Source organism: Microchirus variegatus (genome assembly GCF_963457635.1).
Source record: "Microchirus variegatus genome assembly, chromosome: 6".
Taxonomy (NCBI): Eukaryota; Metazoa; Chordata; class Actinopteri; order Pleuronectiformes; family Soleidae; genus Microchirus; species Microchirus variegatus.
The window spans coordinates 14495093-14513925 of record NC_139807.1 but is presented as its reverse complement, the minus strand read 5'-3'; the positions used below and the strand labels follow the sequence as shown (position 1 = coordinate 14513925).

At 38.9% G+C, this 18833-nt stretch overlaps 3 protein-coding genes across 3 annotated transcripts; 1 reads left to right on the top strand and 2 right to left on the bottom strand.

Moving 5' to 3' along the window:
- Positions 1-2478: 2478 nt before the first annotated feature.
- Positions 2479-6980, top strand: fgf1a (fibroblast growth factor 1a; the record flags this gene model as incomplete). Its single annotated transcript, XM_083890791.1, has 3 exons — positions 2479-2647; positions 6457-6560; positions 6780-6980. 3 exons carry the CDS (start codon positions 2479-2481, stop codon positions 6978-6980), a joined length of 474 nt encoding a protein of 157 aa, XP_083746917.1.
- A 995-nt stretch (positions 6981-7975) lies between these two features.
- On the bottom strand, positions 7976-14377 carry LOC310929071 (NEDD4 family-interacting protein 1-like). Its single transcript, XM_083891775.1, has 8 exons — positions 14195-14377; positions 12914-12998; positions 11453-11592; positions 11273-11360; positions 10752-10876; positions 10565-10631; positions 10373-10481; positions 7976-9661 (listed from the first exon to the last, which is right to left on the bottom strand). The coding sequence occupies exons 1-7, from the start codon at positions 14228-14230 to the stop codon at positions 10375-10377; spliced, it is 648 nt and encodes a 215-aa protein (XP_083747901.1). The 5' UTR covers positions 14231-14377; the 3' UTR covers positions 7976-9661; positions 10373-10374.
- An 825-nt stretch (positions 14378-15202) lies between these two features.
- Positions 15203-18321, bottom strand: gnpda1 (glucosamine-6-phosphate deaminase 1). Its single transcript, XM_083891675.1, has 7 exons — positions 18196-18321; positions 17900-18027; positions 16757-16858; positions 16340-16522; positions 16071-16255; positions 15469-15643; positions 15203-15386 (listed from the first exon to the last, which is right to left on the bottom strand). The coding sequence occupies exons 2-7, from the start codon at positions 18021-18023 to the stop codon at positions 15337-15339; spliced, it is 819 nt and encodes a 272-aa protein (XP_083747801.1). The 5' UTR covers positions 18024-18027; positions 18196-18321; the 3' UTR covers positions 15203-15336.
- Between the last annotated feature and the right edge of the window lie 512 nt (positions 18322-18833).

Sequence of the window (18833 nt, the reverse complement as noted above, 5' to 3'; positions counted from 1 at the left end):
ATAATGAGGGTCCCTTAATTAATGTTAGTTAATACATCATTAGGCGCTAATTAACTGTTTAATAATATATAAGCAATCATTATTGTGCATTACTTAGCATTAGCTATCATATTAGTTAATGCATTAATAAGCAGTTAATTAATGTTTGCTACTCAAAGTTATGTATGCATTACTCAGCATGAATTAACACATTAGTTAATATATATATTAGCAAGCCTTTAATAATAGTCTTAATTAATCATTTACTAATGCTGTGCATGCCATCAGGTAGCCCTTACCTAACCTTATGTAAGGTATTAACATTGGTAACCTGACCTAACCCTTAATAAGTGCCTCATAAGCATTACTTAACCATAGTTAACCATTACTGAATGCTTTTTGGACCCTTATTGTAAAGAATCTTGGGAAAATTAAGGCCTTTAAAAAATATTTAAAAGTCTTAATCGCGTTAAGACTCATTTCATTAAAGTATTTGGTCTTAAAATTTGGTGAAGGTCTTGAAAAAGTCTTAAAAAAAAAAAGTTATTGAAATTAACTTGAGGATTCCTGCATATACACTGCTTTCATTTTCTCACCATTAAAGGGCTGCATATTTGCATAAACTTCAAAGTAAATGAACAAGTTTACTCCAGTTAACTGTTGTAATGTCACAGTGATGAAGTGTGTCAGATGCTAAATGAACAGGCAAAGACTTTATGGTGTAAACACAGTGAGTTAATTCAATAATGATTAAAAGGTTCATGTTAAATACTTGTATGGAACACAACTCGTCCACTAGAGGGAGCCAAGACTTACAGAGGTCAATGTTCAAAGTGAACAGTCAAAAGCTCTCAGAGAACCTCTATAACTGTAGGAGCAGCTATAGCTCAGAGAGTAAAACAGCTGCTGTGAAGTTCACAAGTTCTTGTGAGGAACAGGAACTTTTTAAAGTTCAACATCCGAAGTTAATATTGAAAAGAGACCAAAAGTCATAAATGTGGGCTTATGTACAGTCTGCAAGGCATCAGACTTTATCTTAGCTCCATACTGCCAAAAAAAACCCTGAACTTTTATTTCTAAACCTCAAGTACATTTTATATCATTGCCAGATATCGGCCCACTTCTGTTCCCTGGATGACCACCACACCTCGGTCAACAGCTTTGATCTTTAAAGCATTAAAAACGACTGAATGAATAAATGAATGACGGCTGTGTGAGATAAGTGCTGCAACAACAGAGTTTAAAAAAATAAATACTCCAGTGAATCGAAAATTGTTGCATCTTTGATATGTTTCATGCATACATGCTGAATCCATATTATCGTCACTTCTTACAAAAAATTAATTCAAAGTCATTTTCTGGTGAGATACTTGTACTTTTACTCGAGTATTACTTTACTTAATGATAGTTTTCGCTTCAAGTGTTTGCTGTGTTTACCAAAACAAAACTTCTTCACCGCCAGTGATATTACACATTTATGTAAACTGAGCTTTGTTTTTATGTTCTTGAGTATGCTGCTGTGTGTTTAACACAGTCTGGTTCAAATGTGGATGCGATAAATCCATGAAAACTCTAGCAGAGGTTTGTCAGTGTTGCCATTGTGCCATTGCCTTGTGGGCAAGTGAAAAATGTTAAATAAAGCAACATGGTAAAGATGAAAATCACTTGATCCTTCAGCTCAGAGGTGGACGTGAGCAGAGAGAACACTAAGTGTTTTATGGCGTTAGAAGTTCAGTGACATAATCTGGGACAAGGCCAAACAGGACTAACATTGAGCAATAAATCATAAAATCAGCCTGGAAAGCAACAGTTAACTAAAAGAGAGATATGGTCATATTACATGGTTCAAATGTCACTGGAGTTCTGGACTTGACATAAAAGTGAGAAGTGAATTAAAATAGAGTAATGATATAGAGATATTTCTGTGATCTGTGAACAGTCAGTTTATGGGCAGGAACTGAATATCCATAATAAGTATGTTTTTGTTAGTATATAATTGCCAAACAAATAAAGATTATTGGGATTTTGTCGCCTTAGAAGAAGCCTCTTTTTTTGGTACTATGCACTTTAGGATTTACAGGGGCTGCCATCTTAAGCAGACATGTTTGTGCAGCGACCTGAACGAACTGCATTTCACATGAAAGTGGGAGCTTATGATGGTGAAAGGTTTCGCCCACACATCAAAGAATGAAGCACACAGAGAGAGTTGTGAAAGTCTCTCCATTTCTCACACAATGAGCCTTTAAAAAGGTTTGTTATGTTTAATCTCGCCTCTTGTCAAAGTTGAGGCCTGTGTTATCTTTTCCAGTTGTTGGGTGAAGCTAAGGAATCGGGGACGCGCCTCCAGCTGCCTGTGTGGTCTCTGCGCTCGTTCACGTGCACGTAAACACCTGACCACTGCAGGGATACACGGGCGGCGCTGCCGGTGTCCGGACTTCGACTTTTTTTGTTTCACCCTGCTACATCATTAAGTGACGGAGCCGTGTGTTGTGTGCGCGCATGGCGGATGTGGGAGTGTTTGCGGCGGAGCGGGAGCAGACTGCGCTGCGGGACTACAGGCGGCGCACGCGGCTCTACTGCATGAATGGCGGACAGCACCTGCAGATCCTGCCTGACGGGACAGTGCGGGGCCACAGGAGGAGTGAGGAGGAGGAGGAGGATGCTCACAGTAAGACCGCAGCACAGTCACAGAGCAGCTCACATCCAGGTCAGGCCTTTACAGCATGATGCGTTCACTGCCTCTGCTGCAGGAGGGTGTCAAAAAAAAAAAATCAGAAAACACTCCTCCCATTCATGACCAGTGGTGTGCACAGACACTTGGAAGGACAGGGGTGAAATCAAAAGGGCACCACATCCTTTATAGCACAGCATTACTTTCTGTCACAGAGATGGACATGTTTTTCTGTACAGCACTAAATATCATGTCCTTTAAGGACACACTTTGGGACAAGGTCATGTGAGGACAGTAGGAGACTTTATAATGGCACTCTTTTTGATTTGAAGGGCACTCATAGGAAGCAAAGTTGCGAGGGGCATCTTTAAAGCTGTGTTTCCATTACAGTTCGGTTTAAGCACTCGTAGCTCGTAGATACGTAGAATGATGTTGTACTGGTGCACCACAACAATCGGTGATAACAAACGTGACACAACAGACAACAACCAGTGTGTCTGTGCATCCTTACATTCATGCATCTAAACTTAAGGCCTTAAAATGTCTTAAATTCATTATATGCTAGTCTTAAATAAAACTACCGTTCAAAGGTTTGGGCTCACCTATACAATTTTGTTTGCGTTTTCCGTTAAAAGTCACACTTTAATTAATCAAAAGAGTTGCAAAATGAATAGAAAATATAGTCAAGACATTGACAAGATTAGAAATAATTATTTTGATTCAAAATAATAATTTTGCCCTTTCGTCAAAGAACCAGCAAAATTGTTTTCAGCTGTGCTAACATCATTGCACAAGGGTTTTCTTATCATCCAATAGCCTTATAACGCGATTAGCAAACACAATGTACCATTCGAACACTGGAAATGGGCCTCTATACACCGATGTACATATTCCATTAAAAAGCAGACGTTTGCAGCTAAAATAGTCCTTTACCACATTAACAATGTATAGAGTGTATTTCTGATTCATTTAATGTTATATTTATTGAAAAAAGGCCTTTTCCTGCAAAAATAAGGACATTTCTAAGTGACCCCAAACTTTTGAACGGTTGTGTACATTACTCAAAGGTCAAATTTCTTTTTCTCGCAGGACTTTGAGAAGGAGATGTAGAGAGGTGGAACATGCAGTTAAACTGCAATTATACATAAAGCTACTGAACCAGAGAGCACCTTCACTTTATGTTCAATAAAACAGACAAAAGTAGACTTGAATGACATACATCTTATAATACAGCAGGATCCCCCCCAACTATCACCTATATTTATAGTGTTTTTTTTATAGTTTTTCTTAAATTTAATTCGTGGCATTAAAAATGGTCTATTAAAAAAAGTCTCAAATTTGACTTGCTGAAATCTGCAGTTACCCTGAACAACAGAGCAGCTCGAAAAACGTATAAACTTTGTATGATAATAAACTGCAGGAAACACAGGTCACAAGGTACCATTACTCTGGTACAACAAGGGAAAGATGGCACAGTTATTTTGGTAATATTTCTAATGGATAATGTGTTCCACACCATTATGAGCATCACTTTTCTCCATTAGAAAGTCACTCAAAGGAGAAACATTGATAATTATATTTAGCTTTAGAGGCCACAAATGAATGTCAGCAGGGCACTTCCTCATGCTTTTACCACTCTAGAGGACACTTTAGCACGCACAATTCAAGAATTCAATAACATAATATTTACGATATGGACAAAAGTATTTGGTCACACCTGTTAATTATGGAATTGGGGCCCATTTTCCTGGATTTTAACCCAGTGAAGGACAATCTTAACACTTCAGCATACAAAGACATTTTGGACAATGCTATGTTTCCAATTGTGTGGCAACAGTTTGTGGAAGGCCCTTTTCTGTTCCCAACACAAAGCAAGTTGTTTTTTGACAAGTTTGGTGTGGTAGAACTTGACTGACCTCAAATCCATCGATCATCTTTGGGATGAACTGGAACAGAGATGGTGAGCCAGGCTTTCTGGTCCAACGTCAGCGTCTTGAGAAAAGTATTCCAAGAAGTGTGGGGGGGGGGGAAGCTGTTTGACGACATCATTACAGTCCATGTTGGTGTTGTGGTCAAGTGTCCCAATACTTTTGTCCATATAGTGAATGTCTCAGAGCTTCAGTATATCAGGGTGTCTCACTCCTGGTCCTGGAGAACCACTGTTCTGCCTGTGTTTCCCTGCTCAAACACACCTGATTCAAATGAGCTCGTCAGTCAGCTCTGCTGAAGCCTGATAACGAGCTGTTCATCTGAATCAGGTGTGTTTGAGCAGGGAAACGCATAAAACATGCAGTGCATATATATGTCAGTGCACTGTTTAAACACAACATATAATTGATATGAGTGTTTTGCCTCAGAATTGCAAATTGTTTGAGTTTAACGTAAACGTCTTTTGTTTTCCGCCCATAAAATATTGTAAAACGACATTTAAAGGTGCAAAGTGTGGCACAAACTGAAAGATAAAATAATTATACTTGACTCTTTGTACAGTCATGTGTCTGTGAGTGGGTCAGGTTCGATAGAGGCCACCATTTCATACCACTGGGTTTTTACAGTAGACGTCAGCTACATAGATTCACCTTGAAGTGAAGAGTGAGGTAAGGGACATTCAGCTGAAACTTTAGTCTGACATAAATGATTGATAACCACTGATAGATAGATAGATAGATAGATAGATAGATAGATAGATAGATAGATAGATAGATAGATAGATAGATAGATAGATAGATAGATAGATAGATAGATGTTCTGTTCGCTAACTTTAAGCTTAGATAGATAGATAGACAGACAGATAGCAATGTGTTCTTTTAGCTAACTTTAAGCTAACATATAGATCAGGGGTCTGCAACCTGCGGCTCTAGAGCCACATGTGGCTCTTCAGCCACCCTGCAGTGGCTCCTTGTAGCTTTAGAGATCAAGGCGACAAATAAAAGTGTTTTAATATCTTGTGCAACATCCAATGTCGACGTAAAATGCAATATTCAGTACATGTTTCGATGTGTCCTGTCCATCTTTGGATCCACATACTGTTTTTCTTGAGCACGAACAACATACAATCCAAATATTTGCTTCATTTATTTCAAAGTGGGTTCATTTTGATTTCTTTAATTTGCCACAAACAATGAAACAATGGAAGAACCAGGTCTACGGGGTATAAATGTTGGGTATAAACTGAACATGTTGTAGTTCTTAAATGTCATAAATGAAAGAGACTATTACTATTAAAATTGTATATAGTTTGTCTGTTTTTTTGCGGCTCCAAATGAATTTTTGGGTGGAGAGATGACATAAATGGCTCTTTTCATCCTAAAGGTTGCAGACCCCTGATATAGATCGATAGCAATATCTTCTTTTAGCTAACTTTAAGCTAACATAGATAGATAGATAGATAGATAGATAGATAGATAGATAGATAGATAGATAGATAGATAGATAGATAGATAGATAGATAGATAGATAGATAGATAGATAGATAGATAGATAGATAGATAGGTGTTCCGTTTGCTAACTTTAAGCTTAGATAGATAGATAGATAGATGATAGATAGCAATGTCTTCTGTTGGCTAACTTTAAGCTTATATTAGTAAAAGAGCTAATTTATTATCTATGATCCACATGTTTTCCCTCTAACATATAAACCAATAATATGGATTCATATTAAATCACGGATACAGCACTTTTCAATTCACTGAAGTATTTCTTTTTAGAACTTTGTTGTTGCAGCACTAATCTCACACTGTCGTCATTCATTTATTCAGTCGTTTTAAACGCTGGCTGTTGTCATTTCACATTTTCCCTCCTCTCAGCTGTTTTAAAGATCAAAGCTGTCGACCGAGGCGTGGTGGTCATCCAGGGAACAGAGGCGGGCCGATATCTGGCGATGAGCGATGAGGGACGTTTGTACAGCTCAGTGAGTATGCACTCTGCATGAGTTATGACAAAGTAAATTAGACTATTAAAGTTGATGATGCAGCAGTCACTTGTACATAAATCGTTCATGATCATATTTATATACGTGTGGGTAAATGATCACTCACCAATACAGTGTTGATCCCAGCTTCACCCCTTAACTAATCTGCAGCTGCTGGTGTGTTTTTGTTTAATGTTTGTTTCTCTCTCTCTCTCTCAGCCCACAGTCACTGATGAATCTTACTTCCTGGAGAAACTGGAGGAGAATCACTACAACACATACCAGGCTCAGAAATATCAGGAGAAGGGCTGGTACGTGGCTCTGAAAAAGAACGGAAAACCTAAATCTGGTCCAAGAACTCACATCGGACAGAAGGCCGTCTTCTTCCTGCCCCGCCAGCTAGACGACTCCGGCGAGTAAGGATGTTTCTCTCCACCTCGACTTAAAAAGGACCGGCGGCTGCTTAAGGAATTTGTTTTTGTGAAATAAGAGGTGAAGTTATGAAGTGGTGGACTACAGGGGGAAAGCAGTGGTACTGTCCTGATATATATTTATTAGAGAAATCACCGGCTGCACTTTCTTTTTTTCCTTTTCAGTCAAAAACACAATTATTCATTAACATTCACATCCTATTTTGAGCAAATCCAGGTCATCTCATGTTGTCACTGGTGTCCAGTCTTTTCACATGAAAGAAGAAGCAAGAAAGCTGTTACTTCAACAGACGCAGCACGTAGCCAAACAGGGCTCTGCTGATAATAACTTATTTATATTAGTTGTTCTCAAACCAAAGGTCATTTCGGGCGGTTGTCAGGCATGAAAAATAAAACACTCCCATCTTTTTTTATTATTATTATTGCAGACAGGGGGAAAAAATAGTTTCCAGATGTAGATAAAAAAATTGGTGGGAATTGGTGATTTATTTCTCATGAGGCTCTGGATTAAGGCATCACGGCAGGAACTGCTTCAAAGATCACTGTGACCTAAGAGAAATATTAAAAACGTCCTGTTTCCTCATACTCTATGGTACCGACTTGAATGTTTAATGACACACGATCTAACCGACGAACTCTTAAGTCCTGTCTAGTTAGATTTTTCTGTAATTTCTTTGATCCTGGGGGTGAAAAATGAAACCAACTTGAGAAATACATTCAACATAAAAGCTTCAAAGTCATGTATGGGCAGAAACAGAGACCACGGCTGTCAGATGTGAATGAAAAGTTACATTAGCACTTATTTTCTCGTCCAGTTTCACCTCCAGTCTGCTCTTACTAACCTATCAATCATTATACATATGATATTTTCTGTCACCGAGTTTTGTTTCCAAACCTCTTCTCTGGGTTCGGATTATAAAAAAAAATGACTCAAGTCACACAGTGGTTATGGTTATTAATCCAGACGAGACGAGGCTCGTTAAAAGTGACATTTATTCAACACTAAACATTTTCTGTACAGTTTCATAACAACAAAACCCCAAGGCTGCAGCTCTACGTCACACAGAAAGAAGCATAATGGGTCTGTGTCAAAGCCATGGCAGAAGTATGAAGTGAAAGGTTCACGGCCAACATTTCAATTTTGCTGGATCAGCATTTGATCGAAATGAAGTCCAACTGACAGCGACTCATTAATTGTTAAGTGTGCAGTATCGCTACTGACTTACCGTGTTCTTCCCGATTAAAAACACACAAAAACTACATCTTTCTTTGCTGCATCATACAATTCATGACCTCCATGTCTGAGACTTGATGAAAACATCCTTTCCGGGTTTTATCAGCTATGTTTTACTAAAAGTGCACCTGCATACAACATTCTTTGATATAGATTTAATTTCCACAAAATAGCTGACATTTTTGCAACTCATGATGACTTTTCTTAAAGAAAAGAAAGAAAAAAAATATGACTAACCCCATATGTGAATTAAATGTTAAGGCAAAGACCATATTGGAAAAAGACTCTTGGATAATGTGCTCCTGATGCTTCAGCAACATCATTAGCAGCTGAAACACTGACAGCCAAACACTGTTTCCTCCAATTACAGAGGGCTTTTTTTCCGCTGACGGCGACTGTGATTCCTAAATCCACTGACTCACTGCTGAGTCACTCAAAGGTCACGCCGTTTTAGGGAACGTCAAGCAGAAAATGTGCTCCTGCGCCCTAAAAATAAAAAACTAATTTTGGTTACGGTCACCGTTAAAAAACGTGTCCCATCAGTCAGCCGAGCTGTGCGGGGATGAGATTGTCACCTGACGAGTGTAGTCATGTGGTTTTTAGTTGCAGCTTATATACAATTATTTTTAAAGCAGCATTATCTATTATATGTGACTTAAAAACTCTTTTTCCAACAAGGTTAGTTTCACCTGTCTCAATGTACAACAGAACATTTTAGAGGCAAAAGCCGTAACATTTAACACACAGCTGTCGTGTCAATGTGCTTTTTGTGTGTGTTGTGTTCATTATTATGACAAAGCCCCTGATGAACAGATTTTAATGTTTAAAAGAGAAAAAGGAAATAAAAACACTGCCATCTTCTGGCTAAAAAGGGCAACACTACTTAAAGCCAACAAGTGAGTGGACGACTGTACTGTGTTGATGCATATAATAGCATTCACAACCTAATTTGCCTTTTTAAGTGTATGTGTGTTGTCTACAAACAGCCCATAATAGTCACAATTAAAAATGAGTGCGGATTGCACTAACAAGTGTGTTAACATGCTATGACCAGCCTTCAGAGTGCTGTATTATACATCATAACCTGTTGGCTTCAAGTGTTACCAACACAAGACTCTCCTACTTCACTGACTTCAAGGGCAGACGCATGCTCGTATGCTACCATCAAATGATATAAGGCGTTACTTAAACGTTACAGACTGAGATTTAAATAGCACTTAACATTCACCACTAATGAGTACACTGAGGGACTATTACTGTTAATAACATTTTCCCATTAAGTTTCAAAACAAAATAAAACAAGTGATACAATTCCTGAATATTTTATTGAGACTCAACTTCACCTAGAACTTGTCTGTTGGATTTGTCGTGGAGCATCTTCAGTTTGAATTCCTCTGTTCTTTTCCCATCGTGTCCATTCTTCCACAACCACCATCCTAAACGTGTGTTATGGGAAGATAAAAGTCTGATTTTTAAAAAAGAGCACTTTCTTTGTCCATGTTCAACTGCCGATTCTAATGATGATTTAATGCCTTTGAATTTCAACACGTTCACTATTTACATGAAGTGTGATGTAGATGTAACAGGGTCCTGGGGAGCCACTGTCCTGCATGTTTTTTGTTTTTTATGTTTCCCTGCTCCAACACTCCTGATTCAAATAAATGGGTCGTTATCATATTTTAATGACGAGCTGACCATTTGAATCAGGTGTGTTGGAGCAGGGAAACACATAAAAAACATGCAGGACAGTGGCTCCCCAGGACCAGGAGTGAGAAACCCTGAATTATAAGAACCAGGGGGGAAAAAAAGTCTAAATTATTAATTAATTGTCCACATAGTTGGAAATAAATTTAGTGATTAATTAGGCGATGAATCATTGCAGCCCCAGATGTAAGATCTAAACATTGCTGTGCTGAGAGACATATGACAATGATTTCAATGTAACAGACATTTGTTTGTATTGTTACTGTTGTAACACGCTCGTCTTGGCAAACTAAGCTTATTCTTAGTGGGTGACGGAGCAAGGTCAGATTGTTTTTAAACAAAGTAAACAGTCACTCATCACTCAGTGTAAAAGGATCATCATGTACTGAGTGTACTTGTATCAGGTGAGACACATGATGAGTGTATACAGTAATGACATTTACCTCTAATAGATGAAGAGCACCCTTGTTCGGGGAAGAGTGGCATAGGCGGGATCAGCTAGTTTCCGCACTCTGGAGTAGTTCACGAAGCCTCTGATGAACAGCATGAAGCCTGAAGTCCAAAGATACAAATAGTTAAATGGATACAACTTTATACGAGTGCTATTTGTTAATAAACTAAAGCTTCTCACTTACCCAGAGCCAGGAAGACCCACCACAACCAATACTGACCATCAAAGTAACCAGGAAAGTAGGTGGAAAACTGTAACAAGATAGTGTGGGTGAGTGTTTCAGGCCTGCTGTAAAATAATACTGGAACAAACTACTACAGTAGCAGTAGTAATCATGCACCTGCAGACCATATTTAGTAAACAGCTCTTACCCTGACGATAAGAACCCATTTGATGAGGGACAGGCCAAAGCCAGAGATGGCTCCATATCGACCAGCAGCTGATGTGGTCAAACAGAACGACAAGAAGAAGCCAATCCAGTTGAAGAGGAACGCCACTGGTGAGGCAGGGACAGGGATTAATGGAAAAGGAAATAATTTCATATAAAAACACTGAGCTGATTTTAATATGGCAGTTTATATGTGCCATATATCCATGACTGATGGAGTGGTGAAAAGATTAAAGCTATAATGCATTCTCCTGCTTAAAGACAACTTAAGAGAGAAAACAAACTTGTACATTGGATGAGCTGGTATTTGCAGAGCCACATTCAGTTAGAAAAACACAAGGCGAGCATGGAATATTCCATGTTCAGCCAACAGATCACTCTGTGTATATACTACATACATAACCTTTAACGGGTTACAAATCAGTTTAATGCAAGTGACAATGTACATCATTCAGCTACTGTGGACTCTCTATCTACTGAATAGCTTAAGGAGTTCTTTCTTACTGAAGAAAGTGAGCATGAAGATGCCGTCATTCCCTATTCGCAGCTGATCAGCATCCTCAAAGTCATCTCGAGCCACAAAGTCGTCCTCCTGAAACAGCAACAAGCGTGTGAACACGTTACATCAAAACAAACTTGTGTTTTTTGTATCAGTGTAAGATGAGAAAGTGGAGACGGATTTACCGTGACTCTTCCATTGACCAGAGGCACAGCAGCCTCTACTTTGCTTCTCTCAGCTTCATCATAGGAGGGCAGAGTGGTGGCAACACTGTAAGACGGAGGGTTGGGAAACCTTCCTCCATCTTCCTTGTATTCAAAGAAGGCTGTGGAGGTAACCAAAAAACAGGTGTGTGTTAATGTATCATATATGTGGGTTGGGATGGAATGGATTTATTAATATGTATTTAATTAAAGAACATTGCAGATTCAGGCTTTACACAGAGGAAAGTGAATTATAAAATGGAAATGAACTGGCGAAAATAATATCTATGAGTGAATGGGAAAGAAACACTCTCCTCTTAACAGACTTACAGACAGAGCTGTTGATGAAGTCAATGTCCAAAGTCCAAAACTAATTATTAGTTTATTGCATCTTTACTGCTGACGAACCTAAATCTGCTTTCACTTCTTTCACACACACAAACAGATAAACACAGGCTGAGGACAGGGAGGGAAGAGGCAGGAAGAAAGACTTTATATGTACGAGTATGTGAGAGAGTGTCTCTATTACTGTTTATGTTCCATCTCAAGACTTGTCTTTTTGTTTTACTTTTGCTTATCTGGGACATTTGGCAGTGATCCAGACTCGAACACAAACAGCATTTAACCCGATCCCTGGACTTACGCAGGAAAAGCTCAAGGCTGCACCCACTTGTGCAACATTTCAACCTCTGTCCTCTCAGGAAGTGAGACAGGAGACATTAGAGCTTTTCTGAAAGGCCTTGCATAAAAACTCCACCTCTCCACAACACTGATCTCAGTCCAGAGCAGAGGTCGTCAGCATACACTCGCATAAATATTGATGAACCTATATCCTGTTCTATTCTTGTGTTCTCCTACAATGAGTATTTTAGACATTAGGTATGTTTCTATAAGCTTGTTTGTTTTATGCACAAATATTATTTGCACAAAACAACACCTGAATGAAAACAGAAAAGTCTTGAAATATTGCATTCAAGTTTTTACAATTGAGGGCAGTGGAAGGCTGGTATATTACTAAAAATGTAGACTGAATGGAAACAACTTCAGTAAAGAGGACATATAGAAATCATGTGACTTGAGCATCCTCCCACTTCCACATTTTGCTGTACTGAAAAAAAACAGCTGAGTCGGTGGATACAGCAGACGAGTGAGGAACGAGGAGTAAACCACAACATTCCTCCACTTAGTGCAAGAAGCAAATATTACTACAATTGTGAACTGAAGCAGCAACAACACTTTGCTTTACTATATTATTATTATTATTATTATAATAATAAAGATGGCACTGATAGATTTTAGGTCAGGGTTACCTTACTGACAAGCTGACCATTTGAATCAGGTGTGTTTGAGCAGGGAAACACCTAAAACATGCAAGACAGTGGCTCCCCAGGTCCAGGAGTGAGAAACCCTGTTCTAGGTCATGAGGCTGTGAAATTTACTGACCTGCATTGGCTGCAGAGACACTGCTGTAGGGCGGTGGTGCATCCTGAGCTGCGCCCTCCTGGGATGGCTCCTCCTCATTCACCAGCTGTTAATTACAGTTAATAGAGTTAATGAATGAACAAACTGGGCCAAACTTAAAACACAAGCCTTCATGAAATCTCATGTTGTGAAAAAAAAAAGCTTAGCAGGTGTCATTTAGGAAAAGACAGAACCCAGTGACATCAAACACTTAAAGTGTTAACAATGTTGGCCAGTATGGCAACGTTTACATTGATATCATGGCAGACAGTCGACATTTGTTAACTAATACTATTTTGTTTTTAATGTGACAAATAACCCTTTAAAATATCAGGTTTTAAAGGGGCAAAAGTGAGGAACTTCACCTAGTATTGAGTCACCCTTTATTACTTTCCCACAGCTATTTATTGTACACAATAAAGATATTATACATCCACATCTGGAATAACATATGTATTAAAATATTAAATTAACAAAAGAGACTAAATTACCTGCAATATTGGGCAAAAGGAAAGACATATATCGGTATCAGCTATCGGCCAATTACTCCTGATATATCGGCATATTAGATATTGGGGAAAAGTATGCAGCTCATGACATGTCACTGGTGTAAAATGTCAACTTGTGCTTTTCAAACCTCTAAATTACAACATCTTCACACAAGTATCCAGTTTCTCCTCGATCCTTTTGTGTACATGCACAAAAAAACAAGGAAATTCACACGTAACGTGCTGAAAAATCACTAACCTTTTACTAAAGAACAACACACTTACATCACAAAGTACCTCATGGTTTGAAATGCCATTTTTACATTTATCACAAAACAAGTTGGGATGTAACCTGCAGTATTTATGCGTCAGTGCATCTTACAAAACATCTGCCCATAATGGACATAATGGGCAAACATGTATATTGTTATTAAATGAGAGAAACTGCACTGACGTGTTAACAGTCTCACCAGATCCAGATCAGCTCAGAACACTCCAGCTTAGGCCTTTTAAAAATGACAGGCACCGTTGACTCACAAGCTGCTAATGTCACTGAGCCACTGATGAGTAACCGATTTGTTACAAATGTGTATTAAACATTCGTATTAGGAGTTAGAAATGTGTTTTTGTACAAGCCAACGGCATTAATCGACAATTGAGGCCTTCTCGTCAACAAGTGTCGGTGCAGCAGCTCGTTGTTTCCTTCGATGACAGCTAGCGGGCTAATGTTGACTGCTGTTAGCAGCTAACAGCGTGGAAGTAAACGGTCGCTTACCTCCTGGTATCTGACGTTGCTGTTTTGTTCCGCCATTGTGAAAGAGAAACGAGACGTTACACACGTCCTTTATTGCACTCGAGTTGTCGCGGTGTGATGTGTGAATGGAATGTCGCCGTCGAAATAGCAGCAGTGAGTTAAAGCCTTTCACCTAGTCGGCCATCTCCTTCCTTCTCCCTCCTGACTGTTTGCTCCGGTGCTGCCTTCGAGGACTGTCGAAAAACTCAACGACTCTATTGTGTCAACAATACATCGAATTATTGCAAAGTAGTGCCTCCCAAAAATAAAAATGCATAGATGTGGATTACGAAATGGTATTTTATATGACATATTGTAATATTGTTTAATGTCGTGTTTTATATAGCCCAGTCTGAGGCCCACATTAAATTGTGTACTGATAGGTTTCCACACTGAAGGGCAGCATTCACAAATTGTATTTCATCTAAGTACTAATTCGTTTTAAGTGCTTTTCACTATGCTTCAAAATCTGAAAAATCTACTTAATTATTTGACAAATTATGCATTGATTTATATAATTTTCATCTTTATCTTACATGTTAATACATTTATTTATTAATACTTGTTTTTAAAGGTCAACTTTGCTTTACAAAGAAGTTATCTGTTCACTGGATTTGTTTGTAAAGTTGTTAAATTGCAAATGAGGTTTACCAACCTGTACTGAATGTTTACAGATAATAACACAATAAAGGAGAAGTACTGTGTGTTCAAACTGTTGAGTGCAGTTAAGTTCGTGAACTTTGCTCCCCCTGTTTCTCTTAAACATACACAAAGAAGGCGGTTTCATTTTGAACGTGTCACTTCTGGTGTTGGGATTTTTTACATGGAGCACGTGAAGGCAGCACGGGTTGTTCCGTGTTGTCATGTGACACGAGACAACAACACTAATCCCAAAACACATTCAAGGTATAAAAATGAGACTCACTTTATTACAAAGAGCAAACATATGCACAGCTGTAGGAACAATCACATGACAGCGCGTAAGCCTGAGCACCAGATTATTTCTGTGTTGTGATCATCACGGCGCTGCTCCATGTCCACCAGCGTCCCTCCATCAGAGGGTGAAGGAATCATTTAAGCAAAAACACCTCACTAACTAACTTAAGTTTAAAGATCTGATGAAATCAGTCCACGGACAGTGGCTCCACCAGCTTATTGTGCACGTGCATCATCCCTGATGAGAAACAGCCAAGATCCTTGTCAGTGTTTTATTACAATTGTGTCATGTCATTTGAAGCTTCGTGGTTTCGTCTCACCTTTGAAGTACTTCACTGTTTTGACGCGCAGCTCCAGCGTGGCGTCCTCATCACATACAAACACGGTCTGCGGGTGCTGCTGGAAAGCGGACACCGTCCACATGTGATTCACACCGTCCTCTATCGCTTTGTATAAAGCGAATGCCTTGTGTGCTCCAGTGATGAGAATCATGACCTGAGAGACAAAAAGAAATGACAAACGTGTGTCAGGAAGGTGACAACATCACTGTGTGATTAACTGTTCTGCATAGGGATGCACAATATTATCTGGCTTTGAAATGTGTTAACGATTAACACATAAAGATCCCTGTGAGCTGAACTTCTGAACTCAGCCAACTATTAGTCTATTTTGCACAATGAAGAAAATGCATATATATATTATGTTGATTTCATTACAGAAGAGACTAAATGACCTCTGCAGTTGGTCATAGGGAAACACATATTGGTATTGGTTATCGGTGCATGCTCTCCCGTTATATCAGCATATCAGATATCGCCAAAAAATTCCAATATTGTGCATCCCTAGTTCTGCAGCTCAAAGTGTACTTCTAAATAGGATATAAAACATGTGAAGCAAGAGAAGGACAAAAATGGCTTCTCACCTCTTTAGCGTCCATGACAGTGCCCACTCCCACAGTCAGAGCCATGGTTGGCACCTTTGAGAGAACCCCGTCGAAGAATCTGGCGTTCGCGATGATCGTGTCCTTTGCCAGAGTCTTGACTCTGGTTCTGGAAACCAAGCTTGAACCAGGCTCATTAAAGGCGATGTGGCCATCGGGTCCAATACCTGACATGGAACAGTGAGAGCAGGCTCAGTTGAGACAATCACATGACGCCACAACACGATATCGGTTCACGGAGGCGTCCTGACCTCCGACAAAGAGCTCGATCCCCCCGGCTGCGGTTATCTTCCCCTCAAAGGCTTCACACTCTGCTTTCAGGTCGGCTGCATTGCCATCCAGGATGTGCGTGTTCTCCGCTCTTATGTCTACGTGTTTAAAGAAGTTGTTCCACATGAAGGAGTGGTAGCTCTCAGGATGACCTTGAGGAAGTCCTAGGAAAGATTTTAGAGCAGGGTGTTAATGGAAGATCACAGCTTTTACCAGGTCCTCTAATCCATTGGTGTCAAACTTTATTATATAATCCAGCTGTCAAAATAACTCTGATTTATTGTCTTTTTCCTTGTTGTACTTAAAGGTTAAAGTGTCTCCTCTTCTACGAGATAACAAGAATCAGCAGTGGCTCTCTAACCACATCATGAGAGTAGTTAAGGGTCGTGACACCTCACCGACATATTCGTCCATGTTGAAGGTCTTTACGAACTGGAATGAGATTTCTCCATTCTTGTAGTACTCGATCAGTTTCTTATAACAGCCCAGAGGTGTGCTACCTGAGAGCAGAAAACACACACATGATGATGACGGAAAACCATTAGACAATTCTTATTGATTCATGCATTCATATTTTACCTTTCTGGAATAATGTAAGAGCTTTTATTCTTTACTTTTTTTCTTATTATTCATATCATCAGTTTGTTATATGAACATTATTCCTGAGTCTCTGTGACATATTAGGAGGATTTTATAACCAGTTGCTTTAGATTTATTACATAATGCACCTTTAAAAATGTAAAAGTATGAGAAGTCAGGCTATTATTGTATGAATAAGTGGTTCAAATCAAATTCTTTCTTTCTGCAAAAGTGATTTAGTGAAGGCATGAACTGAGGCGGTAACAACAACAAAAACAAAACACTAGCATATATCAGAGTTTGACGCCAACCTTTAGAGCAGCCGATATACAATGCTGATTTTGTTTATTATTCTTCAAGATTTCTTAAATGAGATTAACATTTGTTGGATCACACTTATGTCTCTCTAACCTGGAATAGGTAAACATGTTTTTCTTTTTTACTTTGTCAAAGAGACTTTTGGTTGGAAAAAAAAGAGCAGAATTGATCAAGTTTCTGAGAACAAACAAACACATGTAATCTTATATAAGCAATAATCAATAAACAATGGCAGATTATTTAAAATGGCGGCCACAACAAAATCTTTTCAGATTGTGTGACTTCTTTCCGCCTGTAACCCAGAGTCAGCAGATTTCCAGGCAGGAGGAGTTATTTTCTCTTTGTTTATTATTATTTTCCTCCTAAAAATGAGTCACATGTTGATTTAAAGTGCTTTATTGACACTTTGACTTGACTTTATTATTATAATATGATTTATGATATATATATTTTTTCATCATTTACAGCATTTGAACATACTCCCTGCACCTCAGTGTGACTGACACCAATAAGAAACATGATTCCATGATGTTCTGTAGTTTTGCTTGAGGGTATTTATCTGGAGCTCTGCTGGATTTGAACATATTGTCCCTGGCCTTCAGTGTGTGTGATAGTGAGCTGCTGCTGCTGCTGCTGCTTCTTACCTGTGGGCAGCCCCAGAGTGAAGTATCTGTCCGGACCGGGTTTGAAGAGTAAAATCCTGTTTCTGATGTATTTTGCGGCCCATTCGCTCGCCTGATCGTAGTCATTGAGGATGATCAGCTTCATGGTTCTGGTGGGGAAAAAACACACAGAGACGGACGCTGTTTCTGTCACACACACACCTCAAAACAGACTTTAGACTCATGGAGGAGATCACATCATCACATCACACAAGCAGCAGTAACATCTGTGGAGTCAATAAGCTACTACTGATGATGATGCTGCTGCGTTTACGCACCGCGTGAATAAAGGAGATAAAAGTGCAGTTGTTGTTGTTCTCGTCCTGGTCAAACACGAAGAAGAAGAAGAAAAGAGTTAGAACAAACAGCAGCGCTTCCTCGGAGTGTGTGAGTGCCGTTTCTTTTCACACACACACACACACAGGATCTAGACTGATCATGTGATTCCTTCCTGCAGGAGGAGACAAAACAGCGTCTCACCGCGGAGGAGGAGGACATAACCACCACCACCATAATAGACCAGTAAATACTTTTTAAATAATAAGATTTCCCTGCTTTGGCAAAACTGAAGACTCAAAAAAAAAAGTCTTAAAATGATCCAAACCGAGGCACACTCACAGTGTCGTCATGGAAACGTGGCTGAAAATACAGTAAAACATATTTAAAGCTGTTTACTGTCACAACTGTTATTTACCAAGGTCCTAAAATGACCTTGTATAATTAGAAGAAACAGTATTATCATTAATAAAATACTCCATTAATGTGATCATTCACTGATATACAAATTAAAATGTTTAAAAGTATATATATATATATATATATATATATATATATATATATATATATACTGTATAAGAGTTAAAGGTATGGATCTGTGGAAAAAATATATATATAGAAGACACAGAGTAATATAGTA

Coding starts and splice junctions, on each gene's coding strand:
- gnpda1 (XM_083891675.1), bottom strand. CDS start 18,023: ATGAAGCTGATCATCCTCAATGACTACGATCAGGCGAGCGAATGGGCC. Junction 16,256..16,339: donor GATCGAGCTCTTTGTCGGAG/GTCAGGACGCCT, acceptor GTTCCATGTCAG/GTATTGGACCCGATGGCCAC. Junction 15,387..15,468: donor AACAGTGAAGTACTTCAAAG/GTGAGACGAAAC, acceptor GTTTCTCATCAG/GGATGATGCACGTGCACAAT.
- LOC310929071 (XM_083891775.1), bottom strand. CDS start 14,230: ATGGCGGAACAAAACAGCAACGTCAGATACCAGGAG. Junction 12,999..14,194: donor GCAACGTCAGATACCAGGAG/GTAAGCGACCGT, acceptor TGTAATTAACAG/CTGGTGAATGAGGAGGAGCC. Junction 10,632..10,751: donor AATGGGTTCTTATCGTCAGG/GTAAGAGCTGTT, acceptor ATCTTGTTACAG/TTTTCCACCTACTTTCCTGG.